At 43.5% G+C, this 18,421-nt stretch overlaps 1 protein-coding gene across 2 annotated transcripts in view; it reads right to left on the bottom strand.

The window, feature by feature from the left end:
- PAPPA (pappalysin 1) overlaps positions 1 to 18,421 on the bottom strand; it is a 234,087-nt gene that overhangs the window by 56,725 nt on the left and 158,941 nt on the right. For both annotated transcript variants that reach the window (XM_075120284.1, XM_048822770.2), the window contains exons 12-14: positions 13,463 to 13,576; positions 13,100 to 13,235; positions 9,397 to 9,610 (exon numbers count right to left, since the gene is read on the bottom strand). In XM_075120284.1, the coding sequence (XP_074976385.1) occupies positions 9,397 to 9,610; positions 13,100 to 13,235; positions 13,463 to 13,576 (464 nt within the window). The remainder of the gene's footprint in view (positions 1 to 9,396; positions 9,611 to 13,099; positions 13,236 to 13,462; positions 13,577 to 18,421) is intronic.

The following is an 18,421-nucleotide window of genomic DNA, read 5'->3' as shown; positions in this document are numbered from 1 at the left end:
CTTCCTGTCCACAAAGCATTTGAACAGATGGAACCTCTCTGTTTCCTCGCAGGAAGTGATATTAACATTTAAAACAATTTGCAAAATAGTGATTTCTTTTTTAAACGACACATAGAGGATTGTGTGCAGCAAAGTCTTTCAGTCTATGATAACCCAGACACAACAACTACTGAAAACGTATCCAGCTCAGGAACTTGAGCATTTACCCAGTGGTTCTCAACCTATTTAATACTGTGGGCTGCATATGCAGCTCTCTGTGTGTTACTTGGGCCGCACCCACACAATAGAGATACTACCTGTATGGCCCTGAGAATGTCACATGGGCTGCAGCTGGGGGATGATTGGGCTGCAAGCTGCCTGCGGGTTGAGAAACAATGATTTACATGACATGCATCCGACGAAGGGGGTATTCACCCATGAAAGCTTATGCTCCAATACGTTTGCTAGTCTATAAGGTGCCACAGGACTCTGCCACTTTTAATGATTTACATGACATTTTTACATGGTCAAAGTGTCGTATGGACACTAAGTCAGGGTTCTCAACCTGAGGCTCTCCCTCCCCCCCCATACTATAAAAACTCCACAGCCCATGTGTGCTACAATAACTGGTTTTCTGCATATAAAAGGCGGTAGCAACCAGGGCAACTGCCTGGGGCCCCATGCCCGTGAAGCTACATTGCTCAGGCTTCGGCTTCAGCCCCAGGCAACGTGGCTCAGGGCCCTGGGTTTCAGCCCCATGTGGTGGGGGTTCAGCTTTCTACCCTGGGCCCCAGTGAGTCTAATGCTGGCCTGCTTGGCGGCCACCCCTGAAACCTGCTCGCGGCCCCCCAGGTGGCCCTGACACCTGGTTGAGAACTACTGCACTAAGTAACTACCTCATGATATCCCTGTGAGGAAGCTGGGTCAGTGCAATTAATCCCATTTTAGAGCTGGGAAAGGAGATACAGAAAGGGGAAATGACTTGCCCAGAGCCACACAGAGAGTCAAAGGTGGAGCCAGGTTTAGAACTTGGGACTTCCTGAGTCGCAAATCAGACTTGGACACAGTATTCTGTCGCTGTATCAAATCATTTCTCTTCCAACTAGGAAATAACCCCACCTGGGAAGTAACCTATGCTTGGAATTCAATCATCCCTTGCTTCTTGGAAGCCCTTCGCTGGAATGAGTTGGGCTGCTTATATCCTCTGCATTCGGACGGACTCCATGGGCCCAATTCCCATCCCTTTCCTCTAGGTTGGTGCTTCCCAGCCTAAGTAAGCTCACAGTATCGGAAAGACGCTGCCACAATTCCCACTTAGGACCAAACTGTGAACGAGTAGTATCCTACTCCATAAGCCATCCCACTGAAATCTCTGGTACTGAGTCTTTTAGAAGCACTCCCTCAACTAGTCCTAGAGGCAGCCACCCTTACTTAAAATTGAGCAGCATCTTACTTTGCAAGTAGTCCTGTTGACATGAGTGGAAGTAATTACCGAAGAGGGTCCCACTTAACATTCATAAGGCTGTTGAATCTGGCCACTAAAAGGGAATGGATATTGAACCATGATGGTTTGTCCAATCCTCACTACACATTGCAACTACACCTGTGCACTGAGGCTAATGTTATTTTGTTTTCCTCCATTTTTGGACAGTGATGTTTTGTATGTGAGTTTCTTCTGCCTTGGTGCTTCACTGAGAAGTAAGTTGTGTTGTTGAGGAACAAAGTGAACATTACTGATAATTCAACATATCGAATAAGGAGAAATCTGTTCTCAAAAATACATGTTGTGAACCTTGTAAACCTTGCAGGAAGAATTAAACCCTTCTGCACAAAAGTCAGATAAAAATAAATAAAATAACAGATCCTTTTCAGTAAATATCTGATGTGCACCAATGTACAGCATATTGATGCTACCCTGAATTCAAGCCTTGAAGGATATCATAGGAAGGAATAAACCTGAGAAAAATTAGGGCCAAATTCTGTTGTCCTTACACCAGTACAAATCTGGAGTAACTCCACTGAAGTCAACAGAGCTAGTCTTGATTTACATTGGTGGATGTGAGAACAAGAATCTGGCCCCCAGATGACCATTGATAGTCGTACAGAACTGAAACGCCAGAGGCAAAAGCATTAAATAACACTTCTTGTGATGTTCCTCTTTCTGTTTACAAGTCCCCTTGTGGTCTTAGCAAATGGCTGGGGAACATTTTTAGCAATCCCTCGAGGCTCCAGATTATGCTTTGGTTAGCAGGCTCATCCAAGCAGCTCTCTCGGCATGTAACTCTATAAGAATGACTTCATAAAAAACAATACAACCATTCACTTTTTGTAAAACAACTACCACTACCAAATGTTTCCAATTTAAATACTTTTGGCTCTCTTGCTACTAGTTCCAGTTTGGTATCAGCTACTGTCAGCTGTAAATCCCAATGACTTTGGGAGTCACCATCCTGAACCGAGTGCTGCAAGTACAGAATTAAATAGGCGAAACAAATATCAACAAGAAAAAACATCCAGACAGAACCCATCATGCCCATAAGCACAAAATGGTGGGCTGCACCATTCCTTTCTCAGGTACTACCACGTAGGAATGGGAAAACACGACATGTTCAAGAAACCATACATTCCTAAGGAACGAAAGAGTAAAAAATCTGAGAATGAAATAATTTTTTTACCTTAATCCACCTTCTTAAGTGTGGACAATAGTTTTTCAACGAATGACTTAATGAAACTTTGCACTGTTCAACGGAGGGTCACTAAGCAGATTTCAAAGAAGGGTATGTTACAGACAGGGAAGCCAAGGTAGAGAGAGAGTATGACTCAATATTTTCAAAAGTGGTCTCTACATTTGGGTGCCCAACCTGAGACCGCTTCAGTGTAATTTTCAGAGGTGTTCCGCACCTGTAGCACCAGCTGGAGTCAAAAGCAGCTGCAGGGGTACTAAACTCCAACAATCCGGCCCTATGCATTTAAAGCTGTGCACCTAAAAATTGGGACACCCACAATGAGAGACCACTTGGTTTTGATCTTCACTATTAACATTTTGCATAGCTTGATTCCTCCTGACTCATCTCTCTGAAGATACCACTGGTTTGGAAACATAAGGACGGTTGTATTACTATCTGTATCTTTTCAAGTACCTTGTCTCCAAAGCTCTCTAACCCCTGACACTCAAATCTGTGATGCTGGCTTTCAACATTTCTGGACAAATTAGGAAAACCTGGAAAAGTATGTGGGGAAGGGGAACTATGCACTCCTCCAAACTCATCCACATCTTTGCAGACTGGAGATCTTGAGAAATACGAGATTGTGAGTTCTATGAGATTTCTAGTGCCTTTTGCTTTCAGCCATGTTGGAAATAATACTGCACTGACAGGCTATCTCACAGTGTGGCACCAATTGAAACTGGGAGGAGAAGAGACACGTGACTTTGTTAAAATATATATTTAACCAAAGTATTTTGAGCTTCACAGAAAATTTGAGTTCAGGTCATATCTATGCTGAAGTTCTGAGTTAGTTTTTATTTTATCTTTTATCTTATTTATTTTATCTGAACCATTTCGCCAATCTCTAATCTAGATATGCTCAAAACTTGTGCTCTAATTCCCCTCTTCTAATATTGGCCCCGATTCAGCAAGGCACTTAAACATGAGCTTATCTTCAAACATGTGCTTAAATCCCACTGGAAGTATATGACATCAATGGGACTTAAGCATGTAGTTAAGTGATCTGAATGGGGACCCCAGTAACAGAATCCTGGAAACATCTGTATTGTTATGTGTTTGTACAAAATTATGACAATTAAGAGGAACTCTTCCTTCCTTACATAAAAACAAAACAACACCTCCTGCTTTGTAAAGCTTACAGCAGCCAAATATCTTTTCCTAATCCTGAGGTCAAACACTTTTTTCCAAGAACTCATCCTAACACTGTGCACCCTCATCATTTAAGTAATTTCCTTAATGATCTCTCTGCCAAATATACTTGTATAGGCAAGCACAAAGACACACAAATGCACCCTGACATACAACAGAGGGTCAATTCTGACCTTATTTTACACAGATGTAACTACCTGTGTAGTTGAGGATAGATTTGGGCCTTAGATCTTAAACATTTCTGTCTACACTAATTCTATGACAGTGCACATAACACACACACACACACACACACACACACACACACATCCTCTACCCATGTTTCTAATGTTCTCATCATCACCAGGTCTCACTGAGGTGGACACAAGAAAGCAGAGATGGACATTTCTTCTGGTCTGTCTGGAGGGCACTTGTCAACCGAGAAAAAGCAGACTCTCTCTCTTTACGCAAAACAAAGTAGGCTTTGATGAATGCTTTAGAAAAGCAGATGCATCAGGCTACTTCCAGTTACACTGCTGGTTGCAGTTATACAGTTCAACCAAAGAAAGATTTGAAAATCTTGTTGTCTGTTTAGTTTCTTTTCTCCAGCTTTCTGCTAACATCTTGTCGATTTCTTTGTTCTGAAGCAGAAGTTCTGAATAAGTGTAAGGCAAATATCAGAATTTATTAGACAGAGGGGATTCGATGGGTCAGGGGATTTGGAATGGGGTTCAGAGCCTTTCATTTTAGGTTCTCTGCTTCAAATCCTATCCCTGATAGTGATCAGAAATAGTTACCAGCTGTTGGGTATTCATTCAATGACTTGGGTGAAACTGACCTCAGCCCAGTTCCCAGAGGGACCTCAGTGGGAATTGTGCATGTATATGTTGATAGGAGTGAAGTGCAGAAAGAAAGAAGATGCACGTGTGTGTGTGTGCATGCATGTATGTGAGAAATAATTACCTGAACACTTCAGTGCTTTCTAAAAAGTTTGGCTCTAAAACTGAGTGAACTGAAAGGAAGGAGAGGCATAGCCTACTGATTAGAGCCATTAGACTGACTGGTTAGCCAGACTCCTAGGTTCCATTCCCTGCTTTGGAAGGGGAGTGGTTCACAGTGGTTAGAGCAGGGTGGGGCAGGTGTCAGGACCCCTGAGTTCCACGACCAGGACTCCATGAAAATTTTTCCACCTGGTTCTCCTGCTCTGTGAAATAGCATGTCCAGTGAGACTTCTGCTGAAATGAAGACCTCAAAATGCTCAAGCTTTCAAAACACCTCTAAGATCTCAAGGCAGCTAAGCAGTGTTTGGGAGGTGTGTGTTAACAACTGAATGCCTTGCAGTTTCTCCCTGTGAAAATGTGTTGAAGAGAAAAAAAAAGCGCACCACATTCTAGCTTAATAAAAGCCAAATGATGCTGTTTGCCAATTACCAAAACAGGGTGAAGGTTAAAACCCCATTGAATTATAACCCAAGTCACGGGCCAAGACTTCTATGATTAACAGCTCTCTGAGAAATTCAGTAATTTCACCAGAAGCAGATTGACCGCAATTGCGTAAAATGAAAGAAAGCAGAAGAGTTGGAAACTATAGCAGAATGAGTTAAGAAAAGGAGCATTAAATAACAAGTCTGAGATCAGAGGAGGAGGAGATTCTTTTTTGTTTTCTCTTTAAAAAAGTCACAGGAGGGACTACAAAAGATGATCAGGTTTGTTATGCTTTTGCAGATGATTGTCTCCTTAGTAATTTCTTCTTGGAGACAGAGAGAGCAGGAGAGAATTGAGCGAATGCTTGAAAGGAGAGAGAGGCCACCTTTCTGAGAGGGTTGTGTTGGCCCATCGAAGAGAGAATTCTCAGATGGAAGGAATTTTTTTAGGGCAGGGGTGAGGGGAGGGGATTGCATGTTGTTGAGGAATGGTTTATGCTGGCTCAGGTATGCCAGGTCATGCACTTCTGTGGAAGGAGCTGAGGGTGCATGGTTTCCAAACCATGTCTAAACAAACTGTAGGTCTGTTATTCAGATCCCGATTATTGCACTCAGGGAGCTGAGAAGCAGTTGGGAGATGCTGATTTTATTTTAGTTTATTTTGCCTACAGCCCTGTCCATGACATAAAGAGTTGTTAAGTGTGTATCTGTGTATACAGGCAGAGATTTATATGTATACGTGTATCGTTACATAGACATAAGTCAAAGGAGTAAAAAACACAGCCCACCCTGCATAAGCTGGTTCTTGGCTGCTACAGTGAGGTTGATAGTAATAAAACAAGGTTCAATGGAACTGGGAAAAGCAAATGTACTTTCTTCAAACTATAAAATACACACAGTGGTGACATAGTTATGTAACAAGAAAACATGCAGTACCTGTACCAGAGAACCACATAAAACAGGATACCATTGGCCTTCCCACAAAGGGGAAACTTATCTTCATTATAAACAAGGAGTCAGTGGAGAACTGTAAAGCTGAAATGCTGTTGGGAAACCAGGAATTCTAGCAGTTGGACCAAGGTGTCTGCCTAAGCTGTGAAGCTGCAGTTTCCATTAGAGTAACAAATCCATGACAAAGTGAAGGAGATGCCCAGCTCTTCTTGTGAACAAGGCATACAGAGGTTGCCATGAAAATGTCAGCACGCAAGAACAGTGGGCACGCAAGAGATCACATTGACTCCCTGCACCATGAAAAGGAAATAACCACAGTATCTCAAACCCAGGTCTGGCAACCACTGATTTTCCCTCGCAATCACCGTACACACATCTTCATGGAAATATAGTGTCTCCTGGGTGGAAGCAAATGCTTATATGGGCCTGTCTTCGATCTCTTGTGCACTACTGTAAATAAGGAGTAACGTCACTGAAATCAGTGGAGCTGTACAAGTGTAGAACTAGTCTGAGAGGAGAATCAGGCCCATGGTATCGGCTCTGAGGGTGTCATGTCACAACCGCCCATGTCATTTTGACAGCATGTCAAAAGTCCCACTGTCAGCTGCACTGGAAAAAGAAAATCAGTGGAAAAATAAGGAATGCAATGTTATGAACACTCCATAAATGTCTTATAAATTAAGGTTGGAATTTCCAAAGTGCCTATGGACATTAGGAGCAGAAATCCTAATGAATTTCAATGGAACTTGTGCTCCTAATTTCCTTAGGCTCTTAAAATACCACTCTAAATATATACTTTTAAAAGGGAGAGGGAATGCATGTTTTATTCAGTCATCAGGGTGACCAACTCGTGACAATGGGAAAGATGAATTCACACCCAAAATAAAAGCTGTGTGAACCTCTAAAAGGAGGTATATTCCTCTTCTCTCTCTCCTCCATATTCAGACTCTCACCCAAGCTTATAAGCATCTGTATATCTGAGGGTACAATTCGCCCCAACCAAAATAATTCTCCTTGTGGGGTGGGGAAGAATCTTTTCTTGTAGACTGAAGCCAAAATTAGAGGCAAAAATATCCACATTTATCTAAGGAAAATGAAGGAGGAAAATCTTATATTTGGAAAGCAAATTTCAAACTAAAGTCACCTCATCAAATGAGACCTGGGCCAATGGGAAAGAGGAGTAGAGAGACAGTTCCTGGAAAGAGAATGCATGTGTGCATGCTTGTATGAGATCAGCTGGAGTCTACCATCGAGGACAGCCCAAATGGGAAATACATCAAGACAGCTTGGCAGGCTCTGCAGAAGGGAACAGGAAACCTACATGCAGGTTCTGATCTGGTTAAGAATTAATTTAAAATTAACCCTCTTTCTAAGTTCATCTCAGATTGGGTAAATAAATGAAGCAAGAAGATAGCAGCTAACTCCCAGAGGTCTGGAAAGTTGCTCATTTCTTGGCCTCTTTGATGCCTGTCTTAACACTCCTTTCCCCATAACATTCACTCGTTCAAACTATTTTATGGAGGGGGGTGGGCGGAACTATATATGGTCACCACAAGCAGTCTCACCATGCAGTGATTTGCATTCCCACCATTAGGGCCTGATTGAAGGGAATGGAAAGGCTCCTGTTGATTTCAATCCTTCTTTCAGAAAGTCTCTAAATCCTTACTTGAAATTGGAAGCTTTATTCATAATCCAGTACTTAGCCATAACCCGGATGTCTCTGAGTTTTACTATTTTGAATAGGTGAGACTCTTACTTTGAAAGTTTGGGATCCAATGGGCTGCGGCTTAAAGGGGGTCAGCCATGTGTCATTAAAAACATGGAGAGAAGACAGAGTGGGCAATTGTTATTATTGTTAAAGAAATGTTTCGAAAGGTTAGTTTGCTCTGTTGCAGCTGAGGTCTTGCCTAAGGGGAAATGTATTTTTTTAAATCAAGGAAATATCTTTTCTAAACACACAGTACTTCTAATTTCACAATAAATGGTTCAATTTTACTGAAAAATAGCGAGAGAGAGAAATGGGGCACTGTTTCCGAACCCTCTCAAACTCCACATTGCTCCTAGCTACTTCCTTCTGACGGGTCGGTTTCTCTCTCTCTCTCTCTACCTCCTGCACTGGGAGTTGGCCAGACTTCCAAACTAGACCTCTCATCTGAAACTTGATCTTGCTGAGTTTGGGCCTCTGAATTTATACAGCTTATTGCACAAAATGATTGAATCTAGGTCAGAACACACTGACTGAATTGATTTAGCTATAGATATACTCCCCCACCCCTCGGAATAAAAAGTGAGGTCCTAAAAAACCAGCCAGGAGTGCTATCAAAAACCTGAGACTACTAGAATCCTAGGAGGCAGAGCAGGGGCTTGTGAGGGAATGCAACTTGCTTGTTTTATTATTGTACTCTACTCAAACTGCTGCTACAGTTTGACTATTACTTGCAGCTTTGAGTGTAGTGAGAAAAAAACCCATGACTTTTATGTTTTTTGCTAAGTTCTCCCCACATCCTTTCAGTGCCTTTCTGAAAAGATCCATGAGACTGCAGAGACTGGACTGTGAAAGGTCACAATCTCTTCATGATGCTGCAAAGCAGAGATGGGGAGGGATTGGTGATGACCTATTGATATGTATCAATAGCAACAATAAGCTTATTATAGGGCCTTTCATCCTACAGGGTCCCAAAAAGCTTTCCAGACCATGGGAAAGAGCCACAGAATGTTCTGGGGGCCCTTGACTCACCTTATAATCAGTAGAAGTGATAGGTACTAAGCACCTACCATGAGGTGCTTTTCAGAATCAGGCCTAACAAAGGCACAGGAATCCCTTAATTCACCATGGAAGTGCATCCATAGTAATGCTGATGCAGTTTAGAGCAAGGACTAGACTTGTGAGAGGCTAACTCCACTCCTTATTGGAGAATGTGTATAGAGCCAGCTGGCCACAATTCCATCTCATAACAGGGGAGGGAGGAAAAAGGAGTAGGAAATAATTTACTAACAGTGTCCCGTGTGGGTTAAATGTCCCATCCATCCTGGTCAATGAGAACACTGCTGTTTTTACCAACAACACAAAAGGGTCAGCAGAGTTCATTGGCCTTGCCCCTCCTATCTCCTTTTAACCTCTTGATCAGACCCACTGGAGCTGAAGTTGGTGGGTGGCTAGGGGAGGAGGCGGCGTGCTGACAGGCTCACCTCTGCTCTGCCGGGCTGTAGGTCTGTCCTCTCTGACAGCTGCTGATGGTGATGGGGTCGAAGTTGTGGAAGGAACGGAGGGCCACCCCAGAGATGGCCACATACGGGGAGCTGAAGCTAATGAGGACAGCCTGGGTGTGGTAGAAGGGGTGACTGAGGTCATGGATCACAGGGATAATCAGGGGATTGTTCCTGCAGCTCAGAACGTGGACACCTGTCAGAAGACACAAGACCGGGGAAGATGGGGGGGATCAGTACTTTGCACAATTACACCCACATGCCATCAGCACTTCAGAAGCATTCAGCCATTATGGAAAAGCCCTACAGAATTTAACAGTTAAAATACAGGAGGTTTTGGGAACCATCTCCTAGAATTTTACAGAGAAGTATATCTCTCCTGAAGAATCAGATAGGATGGTCCAAATAACCCAAAGAAAGGCTTCCATTCTCTCCAGTAATTTCTGTAGGTTTTTAGAATAATTTCTATTAAATCTTACTCCACTTCTATTAAACCCTATTAAAGCAGAAGCAACTATATTAAAGGCAATGGAGTTACACTACTATTAAAACAGCATAAGCAAGCAAACGATTAGACTTTTTGTGCTATGCACCGAAACATGTAACTGCACAAACAGAATGGGTAGCTTTGTGCAAAATGGGCAGTTTACCAGTGGTTTCTTTGCAGCTGTGTGCAATTCCCCACTGGATGCAGGACATACACCAGTTTGTTTGTTTGGTCATTTGATTTTTTTTTTTTTAAACAAAGTAGCTTCTTGCTTTTCCCAAACAGGGCAATACTGTGCTGATGAGCCAGGAGAGAGATACAGGTGTGTGGTGGGAGAAAATGAGGTTTTAAAGGTGACCTTGAGGTGAAAATAAGCCAAAGATGCACAAAGTCTGTCCATTTCAGGGAGGTACTGTGCACCATCCTCAGAGATGCTGAGCACCTCTCTCATCCCATTAATTTCAGTAGGACAGGAGGACACTCAGTAGCTGCTCAGCACCTCCTGGGATCAGGCCACAGTACAGAAAGTCTGAACTTAATGGGCCAAATTCATTCTTGCAGTAACCCTACTGATTTCATTTGAGTTACCCCAGGAGCCAACTGGACTGCAACTCCATTCACTCCAATTTGTTGCACCAGCAATGAATGTTCAGCCCTTACTCCACTGACTTCAGAGCTGCATAAAGGATGAATTTGGCCCCAGGTCCATTCACCTCCCTGGAGTTCTACCAGCGATGGATTTGGCCCAGTGCCTTTGGTGACACCAATACACTGACAAATTTGAGACTAAATTCTCTTTGCGTGTTTAACTGGCTCAGAGATTCCCCCCACCCCCACCCCGTTCAGGTTTCTTGACTCAAGGTTGGGGGTGTGGGGATATTTTTTTTTCTTAGAAAGTGATTTCCAGTTAATTAAGACAGGCTTCTGATCATTCTCTTTAAACCTCTCTCTTTGAAACTGCCCTTTTTTATGTGTTGATCTCCTTGTCCTTCTTCCAGCAATAATAAATAAAATAAATAAATAATAATAATAAATAAAAGGCTTCTCTTCTCCTTTGGTTCCTATCTGACCCTGGCATAACCTCTCTGTCTGCTTGCCTCCCAGAGGTCTTTTGATATGAGCTCCCTGAGGAATGGTGCAGGTTTCGCACTTAGAAACAGGTGCAGTTAATTCGTAAATTGAGCCCCACTGGAATCCCAGGATTCCAAATCCCTTGGACGTTTCTGCTGTCTTTGATGGAAAGCCCCAAAGTCCTCACTGTTGGGCTGGTTATTCATTTTGATTCAACTCCTAGCAGTCAGGTATCTGCAACAAAACAGATCACTACAACGGGCGCTACTAATTGGTGCTTCAATTCCCAACAAAGGAAAATGGGTTATGGACACGGAACTCTCTCTTTCTTCCCTAGACGGAGCCCATCCAAGACAGGACTAGGCCATACTGGGCAGACCCACATGGGTGAGAGCTATCTGCATGGCTGTCTAATCTATCTGGTTGCATGACTTATATTTTTCACATGCTGTCTTGGTGGGTAAAAATGCAATCCTCCTCACATTCTCTCCTAGGCAAGGCACCATGGACCCCTGACCTCATTTTTTACTAAGTCCAGAAGACACAATAAAAACATGTTCTAATAAATGTCGTGAAATCTGTTGTCTCTTTCTGCCTGTTATACCTAAGGCTCACTGTCTGTACATAAAAGGCCAGAAGGGGCAACTGTGACCATCTAGTCTGACCTCCTGTTTAACATATGACACAGAACTTCCCCGAAACAATTCCTCTAGGCTCCTTTCAATTTAGGTAGTTAGTCTGTCTTTATTCATGTAATAACACACCTCACAAAGGCACAGAATGGGCCTGATCCTGCAGTCAGTAAAACAGCCACTGACGTAAATGGTAGCTGAGTAAGAACTGCTGAGCTGAGTCTTACATATTTCTCCCTTCCATTCAGCTACAAAAAGCAACCTAGCCTGGGGTGGTCCACGGGGCCTTTCCATGATGAAGAGAGTCCCTTGACTGTGAAGATTTGCAGGCATCAGTTTGGAGAGTGCCAAACTCATGTTGCAACTTCTTGCAAGATTCGCAAAACTTCGCCCTTGATCGCTGCTTCTCCTTTCTCTCTCCTGCGCCCTCTCAGTCTGTCTGTCTCTCCATATAGTTGTATGTTATCTGTTAGTTACCATGGGTAGCTCTTTGTCATTTATATTTAAGAAGGTGGCCACCATAGGAAGACTACAAGTCACTCTGCTGTGTAAGGAGAAGGATGCTGCTGACTTAAGGTGTGCTGTATACTCCGGGACTGTTGCTTAAGGAAACCCGCTCAGCTAGAGCAATGCGCTGGGCTTATCTAGATACATTTCATTCAGTGCTAAATGGGAGTCACCCACATAAATTTCTGTTTACTCTGCTGCGAGTGAACCCCTAGAGACTTGCCTTTGTTTCAGGCCCAGTTAATTTTGAGTGGGAAACCTGTCAAATATCCTTTCTCCTGCCCTGGTCTCCTTCCTCCTTCTCTCTACAGACAGAGAAGGGTAAGAAAATCCAGAAAAGGGGGAATGATTTAGGAGAGCGTCTGACAACAATAATAATTCCTCTGCACTCCAGCCATCAGAATACCTGCAAAGGCTACTCCTCCTCCCTGCCACACACACACACCTGGTGTATGGATAACAGCGGTGGCAAACGGGCTTCTTCAGGTTTTGGGGGCTGCAGCCTCAACAAAAGCCATCTGCAAAGGCTGCAGGGATGGCAGCAAGAGGCTTTATGATAAATATTCAGAAGGGCTCAGCTCCCATCATCAGGGCCAGAAGCTCAGAAGAACTCAGCACCCAACCTGCTACGGTCTTTTAAAAACCTCCCCATTGGAGCTGCTGGGTGATGAGCACTTTCGAAAATGTGGCCCTTATTTTGATGCCTACAGGGGAGCTGAGCACTTCCAGAATTCTAGCCCACTGTGATTAGTTACTGTGTAGTCTCAGTGGGCATGACAATACTTGACTAGCAGCACAGACTTGCAATAAACCCCAGCTCTTGGAGCTTGAAGTGGGTATGTCTTCCTGCTGGCGCTCTACTCCAGCAACACCAGGCTGCTGGTGGGAAAGCTCAACAGCGGTACCGGCCTTCCTCTGAATTGGGGTGGAGCAAACAGAGGAAACCGATGGAAGAAGAAAGGCAAAGCTCATTGAAAAACTGTCTTACCAAGATCATGGTTTTGCTTCTTGGTGTCAAACAGTTGCACAGTGATCGTTTCCTGCTTCTGATCCAGGTAGTGTGTTCCATCAGTGACCAAGTGGACAATGATAGCAGCAGCCACCATGGGCTGAGAAAAATATGCCTGTGAGAAGGAAGCATAGCAAATCAGGCGCAGAACGGGTGTGGGTCATGGGTTTTTACGTTTTTAAGATACAATGTCTGAAGCATCACTTTTCAGCCGCAGTTCCTGTCACAAACCACACAAAAGTCTTCTTTTGTCCGTGCTCACAACGTTGTGGTTTTTAATTTTGCAAAAAAGGTAAGACAAAAAAAGGAAAGTCACTGCCCTGGTATGTGTGTATCTCTTACCTTGAGCCAGAAAATGGTCTGAGCCATATGGGAATATGGTAAGTTGGCTGTGCAGGGATACCAGGCATACTCAGACACCACATCGCTCAGGTCCATCACCTTGGTTCGGCATACCTGACCGACACAGGGGAAATGTAACAATGGATTCAGATTCAAGTATGAAATGGATATGACTGTCAAAAGAGGTGCTGGTGTCCATAAGAACTGAAAATGCTACTTTTAATACCATTAGGTTAATAGACATCATTATTTTTAGGTCATATACACCACTGGATTATTCCACAATGACACCATGAACAGGAACACCAGACTCATAGTGGCCCTGTGTTTGCCAAAAGAAAGTTTCCTTTTGTGATTAATTGTTTAAGGGTGGAGTCTTCAAAAGTGCCCAGTCTAATTTTGCTCCCATTGAAGTCAAAATACTAAAATAATAGATGGATGGAGAGATATTTGCAGTGTTGTTGTAGCCATATTAGTCCCAGGATATGAGAGACATAGTAGGTGAGGTGATATCTTTTATTAGATCATCCTCTGTTCGTGGAGGTCCCAGCTTTCGAGCTTTTGAAGCACTCCTTCCCTGGACCTGGAAAAGACTCTGGGTAGTTCAAAAGCTTGTAAAGAAGTTGGGCCAATAGAAGATATCATGTCACCTACTTCGCTTCTTAGATACATAGACAGATAGGATATTGTGGATGCAGCCAGCACTCTCTACACACTGTGTCTTTCTATTTAAACCCTGCATGTTACTGACAGTTACTAGCTGTCTCTCTCTTCAGGATGGCTACAGATGACCATGTGAAATTGAAAATACATGCCATCAGCATTGCCTCCACAACCTAACCTGAAATGGGCCCTGATAGGAAAATGGTAATCTTATTAATTAGTTTCTTTAATCAAAATCACCTTCTTCTCACATCTACAATTCATCCCATAGCATACAATTCCCATAGCAACCCATACAATTCCCATAGCATCCCATATAATTCATCCCCTGGTGAGGCAGAGGTGAAAATGAGATGGGATTATCTGCAAACCTCTCCATTCTGCTCAAGAACAAATACGGCATATCTGAAATGGTGGGACAGGTGAAAAGGGCTAGGAAGGGTACAGGGATTTAAGTGCATAAGAAATGCAGAGCACAGTCAGTATGGAAGACGTGAAAAATAATCTTCAGGAAATGACATGGATTTTCTCTTGCAATATCATAGTGAAGTGAGATAGTTTTTTAAATGTATATATGTAGCTGTGAATTATTAGCCCCCATAGTGCTGCCTCTGGAGAAAACTGAATGGAAGAACAGCAAAGCTGCAGTGCTTTGAACATTAAAACCACAACTGCATATGTAGGATGCCTTCCATTCAAGGATCTCAATGCCCTTTACTGATGCCCCTCTGCAAACTCAGCAACATTATTATCTGGAGAACACGAGGCACAGAGAGGTGAAGTGTTTTCCTCATGGTCACACAAGTTGGTAGCAGAGAGAAGAGTCCAAACCTGGAGGCCAAGGCATCTCGATTGTCTAAGGCCCTGACTCTGCAATTGGGACCACAAGTGCAGAGGTCTGCATTGGGCAGCGCTATGTTCCGTTGGGTGCAGTGGGGGGTCTGACTGCAAAAGTGGGGCCTCAACGGAGAGCTCCAAAGTCAATACATTGCAAATAGCCCATTCCCTGAAACTACACCACTGTTGTTGTTGTTTTTAAAACAGGAACTGAGCATATTACAAGAGCTATTTTGATAGTGAAAAATACAGTGTCCATTCAGTAATTGTGCACCGAACTCTGTTCCCGGTCTCGGCAGGCAAATGCTGAGAGTGCTTGGAATGCCTGGGAATGGAGCAATCGGATTGGCCAAAAGTGAGGTAATAGCTTCTATAATTTGAATCCCTAAAGGCCCAGCGCTGAGGAATCTATGTACAAAATATAAATCAGCTTTAATGGGCTGGAAGAAGATTTTTAGTTTTGTTTTTTTTTTAACAACTGGGACCAAGCTTCATTGAGGCTAGCCAGTGGATAGTGTTACATTTTACAACAGTGCAAGACTTTACATAAACTATCTTTGGCATTTGAAATCCAGTCCAACAATTCAACATGTATCATTTCACAATTCTCCTTTCTTGCATTTTCAGCAGCCTCTCTCTTGTTGGGAGCATGGGTTTTATTTTAATACTGTACCTATCCAGTTAGGAAATGTATCTTACCCACATCTGCAATTTAAGTGGTCATAGAACTCTTTGACATGAACAAAGATCTCACTGCTTTTATATTGTTTTGTTCTTTTTCTTGTTTCTCTACTAACTCTATCAGCACAAAAAGCTGGTTGAGAGAAACAGGAGAGCTGGGGTTTGGCTCATTTTAAATGCCACTTAAAAGATGTGTGAGAACCAATATTAAAAACAGGCCCAGACCTTCACCAAAAATTTGAACAAAACCCAAAACAAACCTTGAGGATCAGAAAAACTCTGATAACTTTTAAATAGCTAGTTTTCACTTTTTGTGAACTGTAGCTCTTTCTGGTTCTATCTGGGAACATAAGCAGAATACTTAACATCTCACAAGAAAGTCTGCTCCTAGGAGATTTCTACTTCAATTTTGCAGACTCAGTAGATTTGGCTAGTTTGAAAAAGGTTCAGATAAGCACCCCAACCTTTTGAGGCTGACCTGTCACTACTTATGCAAACAACTCAGAACATTGCAGGTGGAGGGGGAGGGTTAAAGATCAAGGGGAAAGCTGTGATTGACAGGGGTCTGAGCAAATCTAATCCATGTGGTGTTAAGAATGGCTGCAGGAGTTGTACCATTGTTAAGGCTGGAGTTAGCAATTGATAACAAATTTCCCTAGTATGGTCAAGTTCCTTAAGGGTTGTGCCATAACAACCTGATTAGATTAACTGTCCCACTCTCTGACAGATTTCACCATTTCAGTAGTCCTTCTAATGCACATGATGAATGTATCCTTTCCTCAGTTCTAGCCAATTACTGATTGCCACAAAGCAACTGCAAAGTATCTCCATGAATTACTTGCTAGGAGCTTCCCCATGTTTCCTTTTCAAGCAGCCCTGCCAGAGTATGTGACGGCCAACAGCACCAAAGAGCTCTAGCTTCAGACCCTTATTACTAGAAGCCCAACAAGTTTAATCTACAAATGAGGGAACAATTTCCTATCTGACAGGGTTTCTGTGAGGATAAAATCCATGAAAGACAGAGAGGCACTCAGAGGATACCATGATGAGGCCTATAAACACATGAAGGATCTGCCTCTGCAAGCAAGCATGTGTCGGTCATGTACCATTCAACCCAGCCAAGCAACCATTCAGCCCAGACAAAGCAACCCCCAAGTGAAGTCAAGCAAAGCTCCTATTTGCACTGATGGGACTCACCCCTACTTGAAACAGACAGAAGGAAAAATCTGCAATTAATAGCAGCTGAGCCTATCTATACCAGGAGTTTGAGTCAGTGCAGCTACCCAGGTAGGTGGCCTCAGATGGCTGTAAGTAGGGCAAATCTCCAGTGCATAGATAAGACCATAGTGTATGATCTAGTCTGTTCTCACTTTTTCCAAATCAAGCCTTGCTGCTGATCATCAGAGCTGCACCAGTGTCTCATCTGGTGACAATGAGCAGGGTGGCTTTCAGGTGAGACAGTTTAAAGTGGATGTAATGTTTACGTATGCAATGCTGATATGTGGCGTTGTGGTGTGTTGTTAAGGGCCCACTGCTTCCTGCTGTAGCAGGGGGCTGCATTTCAGCACTGGCCAAAGCAATTCCTATTTGTAGGACTACAGTAATAAAATTGCTTTGGGATCCTTTGTGATGAAACATGCCGAACACAGTACTGTTTGCGAAAGAGCAAGCCCCAAATGAGTACAATGGGTTCCTCGGTTACAATTCACTGTGACAAGTATATTTGTGCTGGGACACAAAGTCCTGCACAGGAACTGTAGAAGGTGTGATGGATCTGCTAAGCAGGAAACTACGATTCCCAACAACCCCCTCCCCACAGCACATTCCCCCTCTCAGTGGGCCAGGTAGGAAGAGAGGCAGACACCCCATGAAAAGACCCTGAACCAGCATGAAGTTCAAGTGACCTGGAAACAGCAATGACATGGCTAGCCAGGAGCTGCAGGGAAGAAAAACCCAGAGTGCACTGCATACAGAGTACTTTGCAGCAGAAGCTAAGGCCCAGATGTGGTGCAGGGTGAGACTGTCAGACACTCAGCTGGGACTTATGCTGGAAGGGCAGAAGCTGGGCAGGGAGCTGGTGAAGAGGGGCCCCAGTGCGAGAGACCAACACCACTAAGGGAGCCTGGCCTGGAAATCTGCAAATTTTGCATAGAATCTGGACTACAGAAGGCATCCCCAGGGAAGAGTATAAAAATATTGCTCGGGCATGCAGGAGTGAAATCAGGAAGGCCAAATCACACCTGGAGTTGCAGCTAGTAAGAGATGTTAAGAGTAACAAGAAGGATTTCTTCAGGTATGTTAGCAACAAAAAGAAAGTGAAGGAAAGTGTGGGCCCCTTACTGAATGAGGGAGGCAACCTAGTGACAGAGGATGTGGAAAAAGCTAATGTACTCAATGCTTTTTTTGCCTCTGTCTTCACGAACAAGGTCAGCTCCCAGACTGCTGCACTGGGCAGCACAGCATGGGTAGGAGGTAACCAGCCCTCTGTGAAGAAAGAAGTGGTTCAGGACTATTTAGAAAAGCTGGATGAGCACAAGTCCATGGGGCCGGATGCGCTGCATCCGAGAGTGCTAAAGGAGTTGGCGGATGTGATTGCAGAGCCATTGGCCATTATCTTTGAAAACTCATGGCGATTGGGGGAGGTCCTGGACGACTGGAAAAAGGCTAATGTAGTGCCCATCTTTAAAAAAGGGAAGAAGGAGGATCCTGGGAACTACAGGCCAGTCAGCCTCACCTCAGTCCCTGGAAAAATCATGGAACAGGTCCTCAAGGAATCAA

The sequence above is a fragment of the Caretta caretta genome, chromosome 16 (genome assembly GCF_965140235.1).
Source record: "Caretta caretta isolate rCarCar2 chromosome 16, rCarCar1.hap1, whole genome shotgun sequence".
Classification (NCBI taxonomy): Eukaryota; Metazoa; Chordata; order Testudines; family Cheloniidae; genus Caretta; species Caretta caretta.
This window is presented reverse-complemented; position numbering and strand designations above follow the sequence as displayed.